Here is a 16,599-nt window from a genome sequence, read left to right as displayed (position 1 = left end):
AATATTAGAGAAAGAGCTCTTAGATTTGAGGACAGCTCGGTAAATAAAGATCTGGAGGTGGGCATGAATAATACAGTTTGGTTCCACAGAAAGCTGGATGATGTCAAATTATGGGAGAGGTCAAAGGCCAGATTAAAACTTTGTGAACAGTTGAGTAAGCAATAGGGAATCTTGAAGGGCTTTTGAGTAGCATGTTAAGAGTTTATAAAAGCATGTTTAGGGAGGGTAACCCGACAGCAGTGTTAAGGGAGACCTGGAGTAGGAAGGGGTGGGAAAGAGGGAAACCTATTAGGGAAACTGTTGTAATAATCCTAGATGAGGTCATTTCCCAGCAAGAAGTGGGGAAAAGTTACAGATTCAAAAGACATCATGATGGCAGAATTGACTGGGCTTAACAGCTCACCACAAGTAAAGGCAGGAAGGAGGTGGAAGAGGCATCAAGTTTTCAAATAAGGAAGGGCACTGGGGAATTGGTGCTGTCTACAGAGGGAGGGGAGCTGGTTTTCAGTGGCATTTTATCTATTTGGTTTTGAACCAGCTGACTTTAGAGGACAGGCCGCATTGCTTCCCTGGTAGCTCAAGACTGTAAAGAATCCTCCTGTAATGCGGGAGACCTAGGTTCAACCCCTGGGTTGGGAAGCTCCCCTGGAGAAGGAAATGGCAACCCACTCCAGTATTGTTGCCTGGAGAATTCCAGGTCGCAAAGAGTCAGACTGAGAGACTTTCACACCTAGCATTGTCCACATGTTCCACAGACACCAGAGGAATGCTTATAAATACAGAGTTTGGAGAATGTTCTACTCAATTTGGACTGTTAACAGAATACCATAAACTGGCTATCTTATAAACAGCAGAAGTCAATTTCTCAAGTCCTGAAGGCTGGAAATTCCAAGATCAAGGTGTTGGCAGATTCAGTGTCTAGTGAGAGCTTCTTTTGGTTCACAGAATACCTTCTAGCTATGTCCTCACATGGTGGAATGGTAAGGGAACTCTCTGGGGATCTTTTATTAATTAAAACAATTAAAAAAAAATCTTTTGACCATGCCACGGGGCATGTGGGGTCTTAGTTCCCAGGCAGGGATCAAACTCATGACCCCTGCCTTGGAAGTGTGGCGACTTAACCACCCGACCACCACGGAAGTTCCTCTGGGGTCTCTTTTATAAGAGCATTAATCCCATCCATTAGGGCCTACCCTCAAAACCTAATCATCTCCCAAATGCCACACTATCACACTGGGGATTAGGGTTCAACAGATGAATTTTAAGGAAACACAAACATTCAGTCTGTAGCAAAGGAGCATTTGGTTACAAATGAGGTCTGAGTTTGGAGTGGATGAGATTTTTCAAGGGAAATTCTCAGAGAAGGAAAAAAAAAAAAGTCCATATATAGTTGCTTAAGGCACAGAAGGTAAAAAAAAGAAAAAAAAAAAAAAAAACAGGCGGGGAGAGAGGAAGAAGGATAAAGTGAGGTTTGTGTGTGCACAGAGTCAGACACGACTGAAGCAACTTAGCAGCAGCAGCAGCAGAGGGGAAGGAGGTAATATGTCCCTGAACCTGGGAAAGTGGGGAATCCAGGATGAAGGGACAAACATGGAAGGGTTCAGAGAGGCAGTGTACTATGAAAATACCATGGGTTCTGGCTCCTGGTAACTTTGGGTCATTGAATACTATTTGAAAAAAACAGTTTCAGTAAAGTTTGGATTGGACGCATATTCCAAAGGGTTAAGAAGCAGTGGGTATGAAGGAAAGACATTTCTGACAACAGTACGCCCTATTGAACGGAGGTGGGAGAGGGGACGGTGGGGTTGGAGGTGGTGAGTAGGTAGTGAGGAAGTGCGAACTGCAAATGTAAGTTCTTTTTTCATGAAGTCGGGTAAGGAAAGCACAGCAAACCTGAACCATCCAAAGGAAAACCCATGATCCCATCCTCTTCCCATGTCTCCTATCACAGTGCATGGCTTCCGTTTTAGATTATAAACTTCATGAGTTTCAGGGTTTACACCTGCTGTCGGAGATGATGTCTCACCAGCATCCTGCATGGAATTCAGGATAGGACCCTGTCCTGCAGGTGCACAGCTGAAGACACCAAGTCCACTGCTTGTGCCACCTCTCCCTCCCCAAGAGGTCTCCTGGTTGAGGGTAACTAGCCCAGGTAGACGTGTGAGGCTACTGACTTTCTCCCTGGCATTCTGCTTTAGTCAGAATATTTGTGATCCCTGCACCAATACATATGTTGAAATTCTAATGTGCAATACAATGGTATTAGGAGGTGAGGCCTTTGGAATGCACTTAGGTCCTGAGAGTAGCACCCTCATGAATGGGATTAGTACCCTTGTAAAAGGGACCCTACAAGGACTTCCCTGGTGATCCAGTGGTTAAGGCTCTGTGCTTCCAAGGCAAGGGGTGTGGTTCGATGGCTGAACAGGGGTGAAATACGATCCCACAAGTCCCGTGGCCAAATAAATACATAAGGAAATAAATCTCACAGAGCTCCCTAGCCCTTTCTGCCAAGAGAGGATACAGTTAGAGAGGAGACAGGGATCGGTGTACATTTAGAGATCTACAACTCAGAAGAGGGCCTATACCTGACCGTCCTGGCACCTGATCTTAGACTTCCAGGAAAGTTCTGTTCTTTATAAGCCACCCAGTGACGGTATTTTTGTCACAGCAGCCCGACCCCCGCAGCTCCGTGCTCCCTTTGCCTTGCCTACCTACACTGGTACAGCACAAGTAGGGCTCGACCCGGAGTTGTCTGCCACCCTCCAGCCTGTGAGCAGGAACAGCTGTGGGCAGCTGGGCATGTTTCCCTGCCCCATGCCATCCTATCCTGGGCCAACTTTTTCAGAATACCCTGCCTACTTTCCTCCTGCCTTCCTGGAATTCTGGGGATAGATTCCTGGATCTGCTCGTAAATCTTCCTCCAAAGTCTTAGGTCGAGTCTGGTAGGGAATGGAAAAGGTGTGCTGGGTAAAGAAATGTCTAAGAAGAATGGATCCCCAGGTCTTCGCCAGTAGGATCCCCAGGGAAGCCTCTCTTTCCCATCTTTGTGTTTGTCTCTCTGGTGTGCGGGAATCTGTGTCCATTCACTATTGTCTCTGTAAGTTTTTGTCCGCCCCTCCCCCACGTCCCCAGAAGGGGAGATAAGTGAAAGGCGAAACCAAAGGAGCCGGGTCTTTGCTAGTCTTCGGGATTGCGGGTGATAAATCCACTTAATCTATTTAATATTGTCTTTCAGAAGTTCACACACACACTCACACACAGATCAGAACAAGGTGAGGACTAATGAGGAACAGGGATTGGGCTGGCTCCTTCCAGATAGTGGAAGATTTGTACCCTCGGTTCTTTCTGCTCGCTTGCCCAGTTGGGGTAGGAGGAAGGGAGTATTTACAGAGAACGGGGACTTAATCTTCTTCCAGGGAGAAGGTTCCGAAACCGGTAACCTCCTAAATCTCATTCCAAACCCCCCTCACCGCCCCCCATCCCGCCAAAACCCAAAAGTTATAGAGGTCCTGGGATTAACATGAAAATAGACGGGGATGGAGTGGAGGAGAGACAGAAGTGGAAGTGAGGGTGAGGGTTCTGGCTAACCTGGGGCTCGGCTCTCACGCCGGGAGAAGGTGTGGAGTGACAAGTATACTGACAACTATCCGGGCAAGGCCTGGCGCCACAAACCCAATCACCGGACTGAATCACCCCGCAGGGAAGAAAAGAAGGCGGAGCCTGCCGACCTGGAGGCGGGGTTTTATCAGAGCCGGGGCGGAACCTATGGAGGAGGCGGGGCTTTAGGGACCAGTTTTCAGTCTGGGGAGCCTTGACCGAGAGAGTTCGGCTGGGGGTGCTGTATTTAGAGGGGGTGGGGGCCTGGAGCGACTGAGGGCCCGGCCGGGAAGTGGCGTCCCTATTAGTGTGGGTTTTGGCGAGGTTCCTGAGGAACTGGATTCCGAGCGTGCTCGCAAGGCGAGAGTTTCCGTGGAGGCCTAGTTTAGGATGTAACCAAGTCCAGTAGCCCCAGAAGCGGGTGTGCGGGGCGCCCACTGTGGATCCCCGGCTTGACGGCAAAACGTGCTTGGGACGTCGAGGGGCGCAGGGTGGGGCCGGGCCGTGGTTGTCCTTACGGATCCCAATAGTTCTCGTGGTGCTGCGCTGCAATGATGATGACTACGGTTAGGATGGTACAGAGCACCATGGCTGCAATGCCCACCGCCAGGGAAATAAAGGAGAAGTTCCGGGCCTCGCGTGAAGCGATTTCAGCTGACACCATGTCTCCGCGGGCCAAGGCCGTGCGCACCTGCGGGGGACAGGGAGGGAAAGAAGATCAGAGAGCCGCTACCTCGGCCGCACGCCTCAGCCTCCCTCTAAGATGCTCCCTCAAACGTCCAGCACTCCCTGGGAATAAGAACCTCTTGAGTCCTCCTCTCCATACTCCGCCTCCGTCCCCTCCCCTCCCCTCACCCCCCACACACCTGCACTGCCTTGAAGATGGCAATGATGCCTGTAGGCCAGAAGCAGCAGATGGTGGTCAGCACCGCGATGGGCATGTAGTCGTGGGGCGGGCGCCTTGGCTCCAGCAGGGCCAGCCCTGGGCCCTGGGGTGGCGGGGGGAGCGTGGAGGTTACTCCTGTTCCCCCCGGGGTCGCGCCTGCATAGGGCTGTGAAAGGAAAGAAGGTTGTAGGGAGGGGACGTCTATCATTCTTAAACCCTCTTTGAGCCCACCAGCTTTCCACGTCTAGCAGAGAAAGAAGGTTGCTTTCCTCTTTTAAACCTCCTCTGGACTTCAAGGCTGTTTCCCCTGCCAGATCTTGATCTTTGACTCCAACAGACCACCCACCCCATTCCCAGATCTTTCTCTAGTCTCTCCTCTCCCTTGGCCCCAGATCGCCTCCTGGTCCCCTGGTTCTGTTCCTCTTTCCCACCAGTCCCCACTGTGCCTCCAATTCCATGTCCTGTTCCATCCTTCTCCCAGCCCCCTCCTTCCAGTCCCCTGTCCGCCCTGTACTCACCGTGCCCACCGGGTAGACCGGCACGTAGGCAGTGCAAGGCTGCAGCTGTAAAGGGTAACCCGGGGCTACGTAGCCACCCAGCGGCAGCGTGCCTACCGCTCCCGTGTGCGTGGGCACCACGAAGCCCGGGGCCTGGGCAGTATGAGAGGTCGCCGGCGGGGGCGGGGCGGCGGCGGCGGGCGGCGGTGGGGGCAGTGGGCCCTCGAAGCGAGTCTCCTGCAGGTAAGGGTCGGGTGGCATGCGGGGCAAGGTAGCGCAGCCGGGTGGGGGCGCCCCAGCGGCCGGGCCAGGAGGGGCATGGTGTGGGGGCCTTGGCAAGGTAGCGGAGGACGAGGGACCGCGCTGAGCGGCGGCCCCAGAAGCCAGGCCCCCTGCCCCTAAGCGCGGGAGGGTGGCAGTGCCGGACTGGTGGTAGTGGTGGTGGTGGTGATGGTGCGAGGAAGGGGCTGTCTGTGGGGGCGGGGCAGGAGGTTCGGCGGGGGGCTGGGGGGCATTGTAGGGTGGTGGAGAGGTGTGAGGGACTGAGTCAGGGAGACCTGGGGGCGGTAAGCAGAGGAGCCAGTATGGGGAGAGATAAGATAGATGAGATGAGGGAGAGGGGGAGACACAGAGGGTCAGGGACGGAGAAAGATAATGGGAGAGACAGAGAGGAGATGAGTGAGAAGCCATCTCTCATTCTTGGGGGAGGAGAGGGGTGGTATCTAGGCCAACAGCCCTTTCCCCCCGCCCCCACTTTAATCTAGTTTTGAGGTCATAACTCTCTTCTGCTCCTCTCCCTGCTTCAGCAGTGGGCACACAGCTTTAACCTGCAGACCCAAACTCCTAACCCTCTTGGCTTATGGCTGCTTTGGGGTTTGCCTATCTGAGCTAGTCCTGCGTGTGCACATGTATAGACATGCAACACTTGTGTGAACATGTGCTCAGTCCAACAGTTGTATAAACACATGTAGGATAACATGTTCCACTCTGCCATTCCTTTAGTGGGGAGGGGGTCCCCTAGTCTCTCTTGGAATCTCCGAACCTCTTTTAGGGCAGATTAAGAAGGGTCCTCTGGATTTTACTCCCCTGGCAATCCCCATCTGATCATCTCTCCATATTACCCCGCTGGATGTCTCCATGCGGGCCAGCGTTATCTGTCCATCTGTCACTCCCAATGATGCTATCCGTGCAGTACCTGGCTGATGCTAAGCCAGTCTTGTACTTCCCTCACCCTCTTAACCTGCCCCCCTCCCCCCCAGTGTTGTTGGCAAGGGACCGAGCCTGAGACTGGCCAGAGGAAAGGAAGAAAAGGGAAGGATATAGAAAGAGAAGGGGGCTTGGGGGGAGGGATATGGAGAGCTGGATAGAAGGGGAATGAAACAGAACCACCCGCTAGGGAGGGGTAAGGGAGGGGGGGTAGTCAGGAGGCAGTGGAGAGGGCGAGGGGTTTTGTTGTTGTTTTCTACCTGACTTTTCGGATGACATGCTTGCGCTCTCCCTGGGACAAGATCCGTGCAGCCGGAGTCCGGAGTCGGGGTCCCTGGCTAGCACCGGAGTCTGGGTGCGCAGATTGCGCAGCCGGCAGCAGCGCAGAGATGGAGAGATGAAGACTGTGGCGGCGGGGGGCGGAGGGAAAGCTGAGAGGGGGGAGCTTAAAGGGACCGAGGCGAGGGAGGGGGAACCCTTCAGAGATACCCCCACTTGGTCTCTCTCCGCTTTTGGACTATGTCTCGCCTCCTCTAACCCCGGCATTCAAGCCCCCAGTTTGGGTTCCTTTGGAGTTGTCATGGAAACTGGGAGGCAAGCAAGACCAGGCAAGGCGGGTGGTACTAAGGGAAGGAAGGAGGGAGAAAGAACCCTCTGGAGTCTTCCCCTTCAAGACTGGCTGTAGTGATTATACTGTAGGAGGAAGCGAGCAGGTGCTCAGTGGATTCAGTACCCCGGTTCCCTCTGAATCTTTTTCACCCCAGTCAGGCCTCCCCCCCGCCCTCCCCCCAACTCAGCCTCCCTCAGAGTCCCTGTAAGATCTGGGGATCTTCTCTCAAATCCTTGGCTCTAGTTTCCCTATCTGTACCAGAGATGCCTGTGTGAGAGAGAACCATAAAAACAACAACAAAAGTTCCCAGGGTTATGATCTTGACCTGCCGCTCTGGCTTGGGAGGAATCCGGAGGTAAAGTGAGAGGCCCCAGTCTATAGTCGTTGGGAGGTAGTAGGGCTTGTGGTGTGTTGGGGGGCAGGAGTAGGACGAAGAGGAAGCTTGGGGGATACTTAGTTACCTCTTACCTTCAGTATGTAGGAGCTGTAGCACGTTGGGAGGAGAGGACGAATCAACTGCTCATTGCCGGCAGCTCAGTTTGGCAGTACCTGCTTGGTCCCCCTTCCCCCGCTTTGCTTACTAGGCTTCTTAAAGAGTTTCCAGGGCCCGCAGTGTTCAGATCCATTCCTGAAATCCCACCCACCCACCACCCCCGCCAAGACGCAGCGCCATCGCCTGAGTCGACCCGGGGGCCTGGCGGTAATTGCAGTCTTTTTATTTTGCTTATTGCATCTTGGGAGTTTGTACATGGGGAGGGGAGGTGAAAATCTGTAGTCAGCCGAGATTTAACCAGAATCGGGCCATTTGCAAAAGCAGAGCCGAGATACCACCCTCCCCCTTTAGACCAGTGCTTCCCAGCCCCTTCTTGAGGCAGTCGCTCTCCAACGCTGTATCCTTCCCCATCCGACTTCAGGCGGAGACTACCGAGCTGTAACAGCGGCGCGCGTCAGGGCCAGTCCCAGGCTCCAGAGATCGAGATCACGGCCCCACACCTCTCATTCTGGCTTCTGAGGTGTTCGCGTGAGCCCCTAACCCCCTTCCGCCACACCATCCTGTACACAATTCGGGGCGCAAGTTGGTTTTATTGGGAGAGACTTAAGACTGTCAAAGGCCTGGTGAACATAGAGGAATTCTGATGAGCTGCAATTTTTTTTTTTTTTAAATCAAGGCAAACGTCTTTAAATGTTCAGTAAAAGCCCTAACACGGGCACCTGGGTACCGATAGGGATCAGAGAGAGAGGTGGGAGACGCCTGGAGTTAGAAGTCCAGCCCCGGTGGGAAGGTCTGAGTAAGGAGCCGCCCACAAGGAGCTCCAGGATCAGGGCGGGGGTGTGGGGTCGCTCAGGTAATGAGACTTGTCAGAAACTAGGCGGAGCGTGAGTCAGCGCTGCCCAAGGGGCTCTCCTCCCCTTGGGGGGTGGGTCGTAGATAGGCTCCGTTCTAGAGAAGGGCAGAAGAAACTGGGCCAAGCCGCACTTTTACCTCGAGGGGCCTCGAGGACTCTCCGCGTCTCTGGAGACAAGGGCACTACAAGCACTTCAAGATGAAGAGTTGTAAGGCTCAGACCTGGCACGGGCGGGAGGGAAGGGGTTAGGAGCAGGGTCCGCCTGGGCTACCTTCAGCCCCTAGCCGGCGGAGGACGAAATACCAAGGACTGCCATTCCCGGGTCTGTTCCTCCAGCGCGCCTCCCTGGGGAAAGAGAACTCCGTGTTCCCTTGCGGAGCCTGACGCCTGCATTGGGAAGTAGGGCAAATCAAGGCAGGGAAATGGGACTCTTAGGTCGCGGCTGCCGCAGGGCCTGAAGAGGCCTTCTCTCAATTCCCAGGACACATCTGCGGCTTCTCCCTCTCCCCGCCGATCTAAATGGATCACTCCGCCTATTCCCTCTCCCCCGCCCCTCGCCCCCCCCCCCCCCCCCCCCCCCCCCCCCCCCCCGCTCTTAGGGCGCAATGGATTGTTCCATTGCCCCTCCAGTCTCCGGCCGGCGTTGCGGGGGACGCTGGCACGGTTGCTAGGGAAAGCCCCGGACGTGACGGCTAAATGCGACCCTGAGCAGCCTCCCCTCTCCCGTCCGTCATTCCCCTGCGCGCGTTCTCCTTACACCCTTGCCCTCCCCCACGTGGGTTCCAAGCTGGGGAGAAGTAAACAGCAGGCGGAGCGGGGCTCGCGTATCCAGGCCAGGTGGGAGTTTGCACTCTCCCAGGGTCCTACGCTGCTGCTCTGAGGTCCTTCTTGCAAATCTTCAGTCTTGCATGACTGGGATGATCCATTAGGAAGCTCCTGGCCTCGGGACCGAGTCCCCGTTGCGTTGGGGGCGGGGCTTGGTTGCGCGTCAGTGCGTCTGCAGCGTGGTGGGGGTGTGTGTTTGTGGAGAGGACTGGAGTAAAAAGTAGGATGTTTTATGACAAGGACCTGGTGTGGGAACGGGTCGGGGAGGCTTGATTGCCGGCGTCTGTTCCGAAGGGAGGGTGTTGTCATCTCTCTCACAGGTCCTCATCGTCCCCTTCTCAGGCGGAAGCATGCTGGGGCTCCCGGAACGGCGGCTCCCTTCGGCGGAGTTCCTGCTCCTGTTGCCATTCCTGCTGCTGCTGCTGCTGCTGCTGCCCGCCGCCCCCGCGCCCCATCGGGCTGCCTACAAGCCGGTCATAGTGGTGCACGGGCTCTTTGACAGTTCGTACAGCTTCCGCCACCTGCTGGAATACATCAATGAGGTCTGGCAGGGGACGCCCCGGTTGTGGGGCCTTGGTGGCGGCTACAGAGGCTGGGGAGGGAGAATGGGGAACTGAATGCTGGGCCTGCCCAGTTCCTCGCAGAGCTGGTGCTCTGCTGGGGAAAGTTGGGGGACGAGAGATCCTTGCTTCTAGGAGGGCACGATAGGCATGTGGGCGCCGGCTCGGGGGCGGCCTGGAGGGGGGTCTTTATAAGTCCATTCCGGCTGCGGCATCGCCCCCTTCCCACAGACACACCCTGGGACTGCGGTGACAGTGCTCGATCTCTTCGATGGGAGAGAGAGTTTGCGACCCCTGTGGGAACAGGTGCAAGGGTTCCGAGAGGCTGTGGCCCCCATCATGGCAAAGGCTCTTCAAGGGGTGCACCTCATCTGCTACTCCCAGGGTAGGCACCCTCCCCGCTTCCCCGCCTCTAAGCCCTATCTGAAGCTTGATCCTTATCTGAGGGACACTGCCTAGTGTTCCCTTTTTTGAACCGCATTGCTTCCTTTTCTGACTTCCCTCAGCACCTGGGTCTTACCTGTGTGCGTGTCCTGAGTGGGAGGGCCGCTCCCTGCACTGCTGCCCCTTTCTTTCCCGTCACCCATGGCTCCTGGACATAAGGGATGGGAGGCGGGGGACAGGAAAAAGCACCCTAGGGTTCGTCGGAAGACCCAGATCAAATTCTGGCTCTGTCACTTACTTGACGTGGGGCGTTTTGACACAGGGCGTGTGCCTTCTCAGGGTCTCAGCTTCCGTGAGGTACATGGTGTGTGTGCGGGGGTGCGGAGTTGGGGAGACTGCTGGCCTGGCTCTCCCTAAGTCCTGCCCAACGTGGTGTTTTGCCTGCAGGGGGCCTGGTGTGCCGGGCACTCCTGTCTGTGATGGATGAACACAATGTGGATTCTTTCATCTCTCTCTCCTCTCCACAGATGGGACAGTATGGAGGTGAGTGGGCACTGTGGGCTCCATAGGGGGGCCCTGAGTCTTGAGGGCACAAAGTTCGGGGCCACTTGGCACTGCTGTTCTTTTGCCAGACACAAACTATTTGAAGTGGCTGTTCCCCACCTCCATGAGGTCTAACCTCTACCGGATCTGCTACAGCCCGTGGGGCCAGGAATTCTCCATCTGCAACTACTGGCATGGTGAGTAGGACATGCCAAACTGGGGCCTCCATGCTAAGGGCATCCTGGAGGGTGGGGCCTGCTGCTCCCACCTCTACCATAACTAACAGCAGTGATGATGATAACTTACATTTATCGAGCACTTACTATGTGAACGGGCACTGTTCAAAATGCTTTATGTGTTTCACTTTGTTGCCTTAGAGAATACAGTTTGCTGCAGGGGTTGGCAAACTTTATCCTTAAAGGGCCAGACAGTAAATTTTTTTTGGTTTTGCAGGCATATAGTCTCTGTCACAACCACTCAATTCTGCCATAGTCATGTGAAAGCAGCCATATACCATATGTAAATGAATGTGTCTGTGTTGCAATAAAATTTTATTTACAGAACAGTGAACTGGATTTGACTAATGAATCATAGTTTGCAAATGCCTGGTTATAGTTTTTAAGATCATGGATGCTGGATCCAGACTACTTGGGTTTGAAGCCTAGTTCTGCTGCATGACTTTGGGCAAGTTGCTCAACCTTTCTGTGACTCAGTTTTCCTCATCTGTAAAGTATAGTATGTACCTTTTATTGTGTTTATGAGGATTAAATAATGAATGTCATGTGCTTTGAACAGTATCTGGCTCACAGCAGGTGCTGGAAAAAGGTGTTTGTTATCATGTTTGCAGTTATTACTGCTACTATCATATTACTGTGCGCCTTGTCTGTTACTGTAGCCTTCTGATTGGTCTTCCAGCATCTGGTCTTGCCTCTTCTCCCTGCTTCTCTGACGATCTAACTGCTGTTTGTACCCAGACCCTCACCATGATGACTTGTACCTCAATGCCAGCAGCTTCCTGGCCCTGATCAATGGGGAAAGAGACCATCCCAATGCCACTGGTAATGACCCCAGGCTCCTACCTTGGTCCCATTTTCTGCTTCTCTGACCTTGTATATTCCCCTTTCCAACCTAGCCTGACCCCTGTGACTAACTCAGGCTCTCTTATTCCCACCCTGTAGCTTGGCGGAAGAACTTTCTGCGTTTGGGCCGCCTGGTGCTGATTGGGGGCCCTGATGATGGTGTCATTACTCCCTGGCAGTCCAGGTAATAAGGGACTGTGTGGCCTGAAGGTTGGCTAAGGACACCCCAATCCCAGCCAATCTTTATCTCATTTCTAAAACTGGCCTGCTTCTTCCACTGTTCAGTTAATCCCCCCACCCTCCATTCATCGTCACCCAAGACGAAAACCTGGGAGTCATGTCCCAACCTCTTATATCTAGCCAGTCACTAAGCCTTGCTCACTCTGCTTCCTTTCCATCCCTACCAGCCCTGCTTTGTGAAAACTTTGAACTCTGAACTATTTACAGATTCTTAGCATGTTGCAAAGATAGTTTAGAGAAGTCCTGTGTATCTTTTGCCCAGTTTCCCCCAATGCCTACATCCTATGTAATGACAGCACAATAGTGAAACCAGGAAATTGACAAATCGCTACAACGCATGTCTATAGTTCCATGCCATGTAATCACATTTCCTACCAGCTCTTTTACTTACCTGGAAGTAAAAGGTAATTGCTCCAACCTTGTCCCCTCTATCCTATTCCTCAGGAAAACCCATGGCTTCATGGCACTATGTGTCTGCCTCTGATCATCATGAGTGATCTGAAATGTCACCTGATCTACTTTCTAGTCATTCAACAAATACTCATCAAGCACTGTGTGCCCAGGCACTGTTCTGGACCCTAGGGATGCAGTAGTAAATGAAAGAGAAGTCTATGCTATTATGTAGCTCACATTCTAGTGGGGGAGACAGATAATAAATGTAAATATATATATATATCAGACAGTGATAAAATAAGGCAGGGAAAGGATTAGAGGATGGCTGGGGCCTATTTTAGATAGTGGCCAGAGAAGTCCTTCTGGAAGAGCTGCCATTTGAGACTGAGTTGTATCCGACTTTTTGCGACCCCATGGAGTGCAGCATGCCAGGCTTCTCTGTCCTCCACTGTCTCCCGGAGTTTGCTCAAATTCATGTCTTTGAGTCAGTGATGCTATCTGTTTCATCCTCTGCTGCCCCCTTTTCCTTTTGCCCTCTATCTTTCCCAGCATCAGGGTCTTTTCCAGTGAGTTGGCTCTTCGCATCAGGTGGCCAAAGTATTGGAGCTTCAGCTTTAGCATCAGTCCTTCCCATGAATATTCAAGGTTGATTTCCTTTAGGATTGACTGGTTTGATCTCCTTGCAGTCCAAGGGACTCTCAAGCGTCTTCTCCAACACCACAGTTCAAAAGCATCAATTATTCGGCACTCAGCTTTCTTTATGGTCCAACTCTCACATCCATACGTGACTACTGGAAAAACCATAGCTTTGACTGTATGGACCTTTGTGGGCAAAGTGATGTCTCTGCTTTGTAATATGCTTGGAATGTCTAGGTTTGTTCTTCTAGGGAAGAGGAGTAGCACCTGCAGAGTCACTAGGGCAGGCATTGGGAATAAGGAGGTCCATGCGGCTAGAGGGCAGTCAGCTGGGGTGAAAGTGAAAGAGGTAGAAGGGGCCAGATACAGAAAGCCTTTGTGGGGCAAAGTAAGGTCACTGTTTTTTCTAAAATATATGCCACACAAAAGTTACCGTTTTTAAGGGTAAGTTTGGTGGCTTCAAGTTCATTCAAATTCTTTTGTAAGCTCACCACCATCTATCTCCAGAACTTTTTTCTTGCCAAACTGAAACCCCATAACTCTTTAAAGAATGGTAACTTCCTTATCCCTGCTACTCGAAGGCCCCTGGCAACCATGACCCGTGATTTTTTTTTTTTTAATTCTGAGTGAGATGGGAACACATTGGAGGGTTATAAATGAAGGAGTAACATGCCTTATAGTAATTAAAGGTGGGATTTATTTTTATCTCATTTCACACCTACTACAACCCTATGAAGATAAGTAGTAGCTCTAAGTACTTTGCAAATAAAGCTCATTTAATCCTCACAACAACCCTATAGGGTAATTACTGTTATCCTCTTGTGGCATGTAAGGAAACTTAAGTACAAAGAGATTAAATAATTTGCCTACATTCATAGAGTTAGTAAGTGGTGAAGTCAGGCTGTCTGACTTAACCACAATGTTTTATTTCCTCTCTACAAAGGAGGTATTCTTGTATAGGACAAAGAAAATCAGCAACATGATCAACCACACACAGTGGGGAGTGTGTGGCAGAGCTGGAGTTCCAATCCAGGTCTTTGTGCCCCTACTGCTTTCCTATGGCTTAAGAAATCTTGTCCTTCAGCGTGGCCTCCAGGCCCCCAACCCACCCAGTTGTGCCATACCTCTGTGGTGCTCTCGTTGTTGCATTTGCCTGAGACAGCTTTTCCTAGTTCAGGCTAATCGCTGGGAAGCCTTTGTTGACGCTCTAAAACTAGAGTAGTAACCTCTCCTCTTTGCTCCCATAGCCCATTGGACTTAGTACTATTAGCCTTTGTTCAGTTATTCTTGGCCTGTGTCCACTCAGTGCCCATAACAGTTAAATATTCCTAATTAAAAAAAATTTGTTTTAACTTTTTCTTTGGAAATAATTTCTTTTTTTTTTTATTCTTCTTTTTTTTTTATCTTACCCTTATCGCCTGCATTGGCATGGAAATAATTTCATACTCAAGAAATTACCAAAGTCGTACAAAGCAATCTTGTATATTCTTCACCTAGATTTCCCAAATGTTAACATTTTACCAAGTTTATATTAGTGTCCTCTGTCTCTCCCTCTGTATATCCATATATATATGTGGAGTATGTGTATGTATGAACCCTTAAGACTTCAGTATGTCAGTGTCTATTTTCTAAATATAGGACATTCTTTTATGTATCTACGATTATCAAAAGCAGGAAATTAACATTGATACAATTCTCTGTAGACCTTATTCAAATTTTCCTAAAATCTTCCATATAGGAAAAAAAAATCCAGTGAAAGATTCAATTCAGGATCCCATGTTGCATTTGGTTCTCATGTCTCTTTAGTTTTAATCTGGAATAATTCCTTGGAGTAATCCTGCGACACTGATTTTTTTTTTTGGCCCGGGCATGCGGAACTTCCCCACCAGGGACTGAACCCCCCTGCATTGGGAGTGTGGAGTCTTAACAACTGGACCACCAGGAAGTCTGACATTGATATTTTTTGAAACATAACAAGCCAGCTATCTTATAGAATGGCCCTCAGTTTGGGTTTGTTGGCTATTTCCTCATGATTAGATTCAGGTTATGCATTTTTGATGGGAACTGTGCAGAAGTGATGGAGAAGGCAATGGCACCCCATTCCAGTACTCTTGCCTGGAACATCCCACGGACGGAGGAGCCTGGTAGGCTGCAGTCCATGGGGTCGCTAAGAGTCGGACATGACTGAGCAACTTCACTTTCACTTTTCACTTTCATGCATTGGAGAAGGAAATGGCAACCCACTCCAGTGTTCTTGCCTGGAGAATCCCAGGGACGGGGGAGCCTGGTGGGCTGCGGTCTATGGGGTTGCAGAGTTGGACATGACTGAAGCGACTTAGCAGCAGCAGCAGCAGTGCAGAAGTGATACTGTATCCTTAATCCATTACCTCCTGAGGTACATGATACGTGTGTGCTAAGTCGCTTAGTCGTGTCTGACTCTTTTTGACCCCATGGACTATAACCTTCCAGGCTCCTCTGTCCATGGGATTCTCCAGGGAAGAATACTGGAGTGGGTTGCCATACCTCCTCCAAGGGATCTTCCCGACCTAGGGATTGAACCCACATCTCTTATGTCTCCTGCATTGGCAGGTGGGTTCTTTATCCCTAGTGCCACCTGTGAGGTACATGATACCCAGTTAAATATTTTGAGTATTCCCCTTGCTGCTTGTGTCCCCAATAGGCCATGAGTTCCTGAAGGTCCCTACCCGCCCTTGATTTTCTCCCACTCTAATAACCTCCCTCGTATGCCCCAATCTCTTTGCAGCTTCTTTGGTTTCTATGATGCAAATGAGACAGTCTTGGAGATGGAGAAGCAACTGGTGAGTCCCCTGGAATTACTTTCCCTTTCTGCACACACTGTGGTTCTCTCTGCCCCTGACACGGAAGCTGAAGGGTCTACCCTGTGGGGAGGGGGTCTGGGACGCCAGCGGGAACTTACTTTGTCTCTCCCTATGTCTTTCTTCCATGCCCGTTGACCCACCTTGAAGGTTTATCTGCGGGACTCTTTTGGGTTGAAGACTCTGCTTGCCCGGGGGGCCATAGTGAGGTGTCCAATGGCTGGGATCTCCCACACGGCCTGGCACTCCAACCGTACCCTTTATGAGACCTGCATTGAACCTTGGCTCTCCTGAGGGACCCCTCAGGAACTCCCCGCCCAGAGACTGAGTGGAGCCTTGGATGTCAGGCCTTGGTGTGCCTGTGACCACCTCACTGGTCCCACACTGCCCCCACCAACCAGGGCTCCAGGACCCCTGCTCTGTGAATGACACATCCTGGTCTCCTCCATCTCGTGTCCTCCCTTTTGGGGGTTGCTCCACGCTCTCCCATGCCCCCCAAGGCCAAGGCTGGGAAGTGGGAAACAAGATTAACTTGTGGCTGCTCCTGTTGCTGCTGCTCCTCTGTCTCTGGCTCTACACAAGGAGAACCCAGCCCCTGCCCACCACAGGGTCTCCTTCCAAGCCACTCAGGACATTTTTAGCTTGTTTTTCCCACGTTCCCTTTTCCTCTGAACTCCCCTGTTGTGAGCCCTCCCAACCCCTCAGGAAGGACCACCTATGAGAGTGGGGTTCTGAGGTTCCACTATGGGGACAGTTCGTTCTTGAAGTGTCAGTGTTGGGGAATATCTGTGGCCTGTGAGGCCCATCTCAGGTTTGGGGATCCCCCAGTCCCTATGTTCAGTATTGGGGTGCCCTCTGGGAGCCTAGTTTCTTTGAGGCTCCAGCCCCTCTTTTAGCTACCCTGGAATGGGTGTGTTACTACCCCTGTATTTATGAAAATAAAGTTGCATTTACTCAGTG

General features: G+C 51.8%; 2 protein-coding genes across 9 annotated transcripts; one reads left to right on the top strand and one right to left on the bottom strand.

Annotated features, from left to right (window-relative positions):
* Positions 1 to 3,178: 3,178 nt before the first annotated feature.
* Positions 3,179 to 9,108, bottom strand: PRRT1 (proline rich transmembrane protein 1). 4 transcript variants are annotated; one of them, XM_059880440.1, is made up of 6 exons: positions 8,900 to 9,108; positions 7,265 to 8,529; positions 6,447 to 6,590; positions 5,002 to 5,537; positions 4,464 to 4,649; positions 3,184 to 4,288 (listed from the first exon to the last, which is right to left on the bottom strand). In XM_059880440.1, exons 3-6 carry the CDS (start codon positions 6,463 to 6,465, stop codon positions 4,112 to 4,114), a joined length of 918 nt encoding a protein of 305 aa, XP_059736423.1. In that variant the 5' UTR covers positions 6,466 to 6,590; positions 7,265 to 8,529; positions 8,900 to 9,108; the 3' UTR covers positions 3,184 to 4,111. The 4 variants fall into 4 exon arrangements, with proteins under 4 accessions (NP_001070415.1, XP_059736423.1, XP_059736422.1 ...); XM_059880439.1 differs by having other exon boundaries at positions 7,265 to 8,487; XM_024983740.2 differs by having other exon boundaries at positions 7,265 to 8,363.
* PPT2 (palmitoyl-protein thioesterase 2) lies at positions 8,217 to 16,597 on the top strand. 5 transcript variants are annotated; one of them, XM_005223656.5, is made up of 9 exons: positions 8,217 to 8,350; positions 9,310 to 9,509; positions 9,759 to 9,912; positions 10,359 to 10,454; positions 10,544 to 10,651; positions 11,429 to 11,512; positions 11,633 to 11,717; positions 15,567 to 15,621; positions 15,790 to 16,597. In XM_005223656.5, the coding sequence occupies exons 1-9, from the start codon at positions 8,341 to 8,343 to the stop codon at positions 15,931 to 15,933; spliced, it is 936 nt and encodes a 311-aa protein (XP_005223713.1). In that variant the 5' UTR covers positions 8,217 to 8,340; the 3' UTR covers positions 15,934 to 16,597. The 5 variants fall into 5 exon arrangements, with proteins under 5 accessions (XP_005223713.1, XP_005223714.1, XP_059736321.1 ...); XM_005223657.2 differs by lacking the exon at positions 8,217 to 8,350 and adding an exon at positions 8,906 to 8,979; XM_059880338.1 differs by lacking the exon at positions 8,217 to 8,350 and adding an exon at positions 8,906 to 8,979 and having other exon boundaries at positions 9,288 to 9,509.
* Positions 16,598 to 16,599: the final 2 nt, after the last annotated feature.

Source organism: Bos taurus, chromosome 23, assembly GCF_002263795.3.
Source record: "Bos taurus isolate L1 Dominette 01449 registration number 42190680 breed Hereford chromosome 23, ARS-UCD2.0, whole genome shotgun sequence".
Taxonomy (NCBI): Eukaryota; Metazoa; Chordata; class Mammalia; order Artiodactyla; family Bovidae; genus Bos; species Bos taurus.
Note: the sequence above shows the minus strand (reverse complement) of the source record. Positions and strands in the feature narration are given on the sequence as shown.

Excerpts from the sequence above, each read along its gene's own strand:
- PRRT1 (XM_059880440.1), bottom strand. Across the intron at positions 4,650-5,001 it reads CGGTCTACCCGGTGGGCACG|CCCTATGCAGGCGCGACCCC; the intron begins GTGAGTACAGGG and ends TTCCTTTCACAG. Across the intron at positions 4,289-4,463 it reads CCATCTTCAAGGCAGTGCAG|GTGCGCACGGCCTTGGCCCG; the intron begins GTGTGTGGGGGG and ends TGTCCCCCGCAG.
- PPT2 (XM_005223656.5), top strand. Across the intron at positions 9,913-10,358 it reads CCTCATCTGCTACTCCCAGG|GGGGCCTGGTGTGCCGGGCA; the intron begins GTAGGCACCCTC and ends TTTTGCCTGCAG. Across the intron at positions 10,455-10,543 it reads ACAGATGGGACAGTATGGAG|ACACAAACTATTTGAAGTGG; the intron begins GTGAGTGGGCAC and ends TTCTTTTGCCAG.